This window comes from Lycium barbarum, chromosome 12 (genome assembly GCF_019175385.1).
Source record: "Lycium barbarum isolate Lr01 chromosome 12, ASM1917538v2, whole genome shotgun sequence".
In the NCBI taxonomy this organism is placed as follows: domain Eukaryota; kingdom Viridiplantae; phylum Streptophyta; class Magnoliopsida; order Solanales; family Solanaceae; genus Lycium; species Lycium barbarum.
In genome coordinates this window covers 76,601,602-76,607,503 of record NC_083348.1, presented here as the reverse complement: position 1 = coordinate 76,607,503, position 5,902 = coordinate 76,601,602, and the positions used below count along the sequence as shown (strand labels likewise).

Below are 5,902 nucleotides of genomic sequence, written 5' to 3'. Positions count from 1 at the left end.
GGGTGATTTTGAAGGAATTACCGGTAACTATGGAAGAAAGGAGAAGAAGAATTCGTTATTAATGAAAGCTAAGGTTCAGACAAGAAAGGACAAAGTACAATAATGTGGTCTTCGTTTCCATCGACCACAACATAACATGAATAAAATATGTGGGCTTGGGCCTCAGCAGAAAACAATGAAGGAAGTTGTGGGCTTGGCATATTCAGATGGAAATGGCCCAACACAGACAACAAAATCTGAGCCCAATATAGTATAGATTCCAAATGTATATACATCACAAGACACGCACACAATAGGAAAAAGTTAGTTATTTTGCACTGTTACATAAACAATAAGAATAGGACAAATATGTATAGGTTATTTGTTTTTCTTTTGAGTATTATTCATTACAAAGTGTATATATACATTATAAACCTGATTTGATCAATACACAAGAAATTTCCCAATCTCATATTTTCATATTCATACATGGTATCAGAGCAGTGACTGCTGATCCGAAACCCTACACAATTAAATCTTGTTTTCTTCAACATCTTGTGTGAATCACCATGACTGAACAAACATTAGAAACCACAAGGATTACCACAACTGAAAAAGGAATCACCTATGATGTTAGTCATCCTTATCACCTTAACAGTTCTGATAACCCAGGAATGACTCTAGTCAATACCAAATTTGATGGAAGAGGTTATTCTAGGTGGAGGAGATCCATTCTCATTTCATTGTCAGCTAAGAGAAAACTTGGTTCCATCAATGGATCCTGTAAGGTTCCAGATCTGAGCTCAACTAAATATGAGAAATTGTCTTATGTCAATGATATGGTGATAACTTGGATCTCAAATGCACTGTCCAAAGATATTGCTGATAGTGTCATTCACTCAAAAACAGCAAAGGATTTTTGGGACAGTCTTGAACATAGATTTGGTAAGTCAAATGGAGCCAAATTATATCATCTGCAAAAGAAGATTACTAGGTTAGTACAAGGAAACATTGATGTTGCAGGATATTTTACTAAGCTCAAAAGATTATGGGATGAGCTAGATGGTATCAATGTCATTGTGTGCTGTACTTGTGTGTGTGTTTGTAAAGGAAAAAAGAAACTCACAAAATCATTAGAAGATCAGAGACTAATTCAGTTTTTGATGGGTCTCAATGACATTTACACTCAGGCAAAGAGGAAATATACTCATTGTTGACACCTAATTTTGGCTCGACGTGCTTAAAATTAACGTTTTGGGGGCCCTGATTCGTTAAAGAGCACGAAATACATTTTTTACACATTTTTTCAACAATTTATCGATGATTATCCTTATTTTAGGAATTTTCTCAATTTATTGTCATTTTTTCAAGAATCATTATTTTGCACATGTATAGCGTAATACTACAATTTTTTGTGCAATTAATAATTGTTTCTTGATTTTATAGCAATACATTTTCATATCATAGACATTAATGTTTATATTTTATACTTGCGTTATTATTTATACATGTATTAATTAACTATATTTTAGTACAGTCTGACAGTGCAGAGAAAATCGGAGTAATTAATTTTTAAACGCAGAGTAAAATCCGATCAAGTCAAAGTTTCATCACTCTTTTTTTTAGAAAAGGGATTAAAATAAGCATTGAGGGGACAAAGGGGTATGGCTTCATTATTTTTTTGGACAAAAAGGAGGGTTTGTTCACATTTTAAGGAAAAGTGGGGGTTGATTTAATCTGGGAGACAATACTTAATTATCAGATTTTTTCCCTCTCCCCTAAAACCCAAACATTTTTCTTTTTCCCCCTCATTTTTCTCTCACACGCCGGAGCTCGGTGCTCCGGCGACGCACCAAACCACCCTCACTTCCTCCCCACTTCGTCTTCCTCCCTCTCTCCCAAACGCTTCTCCATCTCCCACTGCCATCACGCCTCTCTTTTCTCCTCACTTCGCTCCAACCAACTGCTCCGGCGAGGAGCTTCCAGCTCCGGTGAACTGGAGTAGCCATGCGACCACCAACGCGCAACCCCATTTCTTTCCCCCTCTTATCCCCACTGTTAACCCATTACGAAAACACCCAAACAATAAAAAATCTGGTCACCATGAGCTTGTCGCCATCGAAGCAACGTGGTTTGAACGGAAAAAGAAACTCCGGCGTACTACGCCGGAAAATAAATGATTGATGAACTCCGACAGCCTTTGCTCTTACATTTTGTGCATCATCTCTATTTTTGGGTGTTGATTATTTTTTATTGTTGAAACTGTTTTGAGGCTGCCCCCCATGTTGCTTTGATTTTTCCGGTAACCTTGTGATCTCCTCCGGCGAGCTCCATGGAAACCGGCGATTGTGCTTGCTCTATTTTCTTTACCAACGATTTTTTTTAGTTCCTGTTGTTGTTGTTGTCCGCCGCTGCTGCTGCTCTGATTTTTCTTTTTGTTTCTTCCGTGGTTGTTCGGATTTATTGTGGGTCTGTTGGTAAAAGGTTTAGACTGATTTTTGTATTTTTCAGGTGACCCTCTAGTTCAATATTGTTCTTTCCGCGATCCTTGTGATAACTTTTGACGCTGCCGGAGCTCGTCTCCGGTACATCTTGCTCGCCGTTCTCCCGGTGTTACTATTGTTTGCTGCGTTTTTTTAGCTCCATTTGTGAATTGGCAGTATTGTTAGTATACTTAAATCACATTATTATTGTAGAGTTAATTTATATACGTTAAAGGTAGCTTGTCATTCTTTTAGAGTATTTATTTCAGTGAATGATTACATATCTTATGACTATCATTTAAATAATCTAATGTTGAGAAGTTCTTTTACAGTGAGTCAAATGTGTATTAGTTGAACTCAATCAGTATTTATTTCCTAATTTCACGTGAAGGGTTTGGTCTAGAAAGTAAATGTCTGGCAAAAGAATATTATGGAAAGACATGCTTTTTAGTCTAAGAACAGGAAAGAAAAGTAAAGCAAGCTGATACTTATGTTCCTATTAATATTTTTATTGTTAGGCTGTTTGTTGCGATGATTTGCTATCAACAGATTCACCTGTCACTATTGCTACTGTGTTGCTCGTCTCGAGCTATCAGTGTTTGTTACTGACATTGTTACCCTTTTTAAACTCTTTCATTAAATTGATTTGGACGAATACTAAATCCAACTGGCCGATGAAGAAATTTCCGTCGATTTCCAAGGCCTTCCATGTACAAAGACGGATTTTTATTTTAAGTTTATTCATTATTTTTAATTCATCCGATAATTATTTATTCTCTTACTGATATTTTTTATTAAGTCTCATGCAGGTATTGAAGTTATTTTTTTTGAAGATGACACTCAAAAGAAGTTCAAATAGCTTCTTAAATTCTTTGTTTATATATTTTTTTTTACATTCTTAAATTATGCAAGCATAAAATATAGTGAAACTTTACTTTTTAGGGTCTAGGTTAGTGGTATTTATTTATGATCTGCTTAGGTGATTTAAATTTCATGTGCTTTAGACAAATTAATACTAGACAGTTATTATTTTTGTAGCTAATATTCTTATAGTTATCACGTTTTGCTAGAGTTTTAATTCAATAGCTTAGCATACTTAAGTGAATAAATAGGGTGATTTGCCTCAATATTTAGGCTTTAGAATATACTCTCATAATTAATTGATTAGGCGTACATACTTAGCTAGTTAAATTAGTTAACTCACTTCGAGTGCAAAATAATTTCATGCCCATTTTTTACACCTTTGTCACATACTCAAGCTTCTAAGTTGCACATAACTTTTTTTTAATAATTATTATAACACATATGTATAAAATACGTATTGCATGATTATTTATGTGAATATTCATATTCTTTAGTCTAAATTCTATTAATTTTTGTAAATAATAAAGCCTTTTTACACATCCCTCGTATAGTTAATTTGGTCCAGCCGGGAACCACATTTGTGGATTCTGAAGGATGCCTAACACCTTGCCTTCGGAATAATTTGAACCCTTACCTAGAATCTCACTTATTTTCGTAGACCATGTTAAGCTGCATATATTAATAATTTATAGGTACCCTAGTATACCTTAAATGCTAGGTGGCGACTCTGTACATAATTAATTATTTTCAGAGCTCCATAAGTTATGCTTTGTTTAGCCTTTGGTAAAAATGAGGTGTAACAACATGGCGACTCTGCTGGGGACACTTAGGTTCTAACCATATGGACTCAATTTGTTATTCGAGGTATGTTATCTTTATTTGAATTTTTCCTTTATTTTACTTGCCTATATTTATTCGTCATGTATATACTTTCCCTTGTTCCCTTATTTGTTTACGTACATATCTGCGTTTAATTTCATACACTTTATTATTACCTTTTTTACTAGCAAGTTTTATTTACCATACTCATTTTTTACTTTATTGTGAATAATGCATATTGCTTTTACTGTTTCTCTTTAATTGCTATCTTTTTGTGGTTTTATATTAATATTCATACGTGCTATCGGTTTATATAAATTGGCATTCCGTTCATATTTTCTCCACTTCTGGAAAACTCACACTATCACACGTACACGCGAGGTGTGTTTTGCGCACCAGCGAATTTTTTTCGTAAAATCCAAATTTTAGGAGAGTTGGCGTATGTGCGGGGTGCCCGAGTAACGGGGACCGCGTAGCCTTCTCACTCGAGTAGTCCACTCGGGAGCCTTGTGTCATAGGAAAACCAACTCTTAGAATTCCTAGGTTACTGTACATTCCATTTTACAGTTGTTTTTAGCTAGGTTGAATTTTATCCTTTATTTCGAACATTCTTTTCATTTTCACATACTCTTTATTTGTTACATGTTTTTTTTTTTAAATAAATATTGTGTTATTTGCTTTGCACTGCCTTAGCACTTTATCTAATTATTTTTAGTTGACTCGTGTTGAACCCTGCATTTTGTAAAAAATAAAAAATTAAAAAAAAAAAAAATCAGTCATACATTTTATACCCTATCTGCAAGAACTACGCACACCTGATTCTCTTCTTTGATGAGATACGTAGGCAGCCCTTTTGGGTTCGATATTCATTATTCAAAAAATCACAAAAAAATCCTTTATTTTGAAAAATCACAAAAATATTTTATTTTTTTCTATCCTATCTGCAAGAACTACGCACACCTGATTCTCTTCTTTGATGAGATACGTAGGCAGCCCTTTTGGATTCGGTATTCATTATTCAAAAAATCACAAAAAAATCCTTTATTTTGAAAAATCACAAAAATATTTTATTTTTTTCTATCCTATCTGAAAGAACTACGCACACCTGATTCTCTTCTTTGATGAGATACGTAGGCAGCCCTTTTGGGTTCGGTATTCATTATTCAAAAAAATCAAAAAAAAAAACTTTATTTTTGAAAAATCACAAAAATATTTTATTTCTTTCTTTCTATCTTATCTGAACGAACTACGCGCACCTGATTCTCATCTAAGATGAGATACGTAGGCAACCCTTTTTCGGTTCGGTACCCCTATTAAAAAAAATACAAAAAAAAATTTAGATTCATATTTTTGACTTGGTTGGTACCAACACAGTTAGGATTGTGCATATGAAATAAACAAGTGATAATCAATATGATAGAGAGGACTGACTTTGTGATAAACCATAGATTCTTTTGGTACCTCTCATTCACACCTTAAGTGACACTTGAAAAATTCTATTGCATGCTTGTAAGACAAGAACAAAACCAACCTCATTGTTTCATGTGCATTGTGTGGTGAGCTTTAGATAGCGTTCAATTGCATTGCATTGTGATCTAGAACTTGGCATGAATGTCTGTTGAAGCGAAATTATGAGTAATACTCACCATAGAAAAGGATCGTAGGCCTTCTTTGACCCGTTTGAGCCTTTCTAGCCTACCAAATGACATTATCCTTAGCATTTTCCCTTTGAGCCTAAAGCCTTTTCTTTGACAACC

The 5,902-nt window shown here is 34.4% G+C and overlaps 1 protein-coding gene across 1 annotated transcript; it reads left to right on the top strand.

The window, feature by feature from the left end:
* Positions 1-548: 548 nt before the first annotated feature.
* Positions 549-1,196, top strand: LOC132624468 (uncharacterized). Its single transcript, XM_060339244.1, has one exon. The coding sequence runs from the start codon at positions 549-551 to the stop codon at positions 1,194-1,196; it is 648 nt and encodes a 215-aa protein (XP_060195227.1).
* Positions 1,197-5,902: the final 4,706 nt, after the last annotated feature.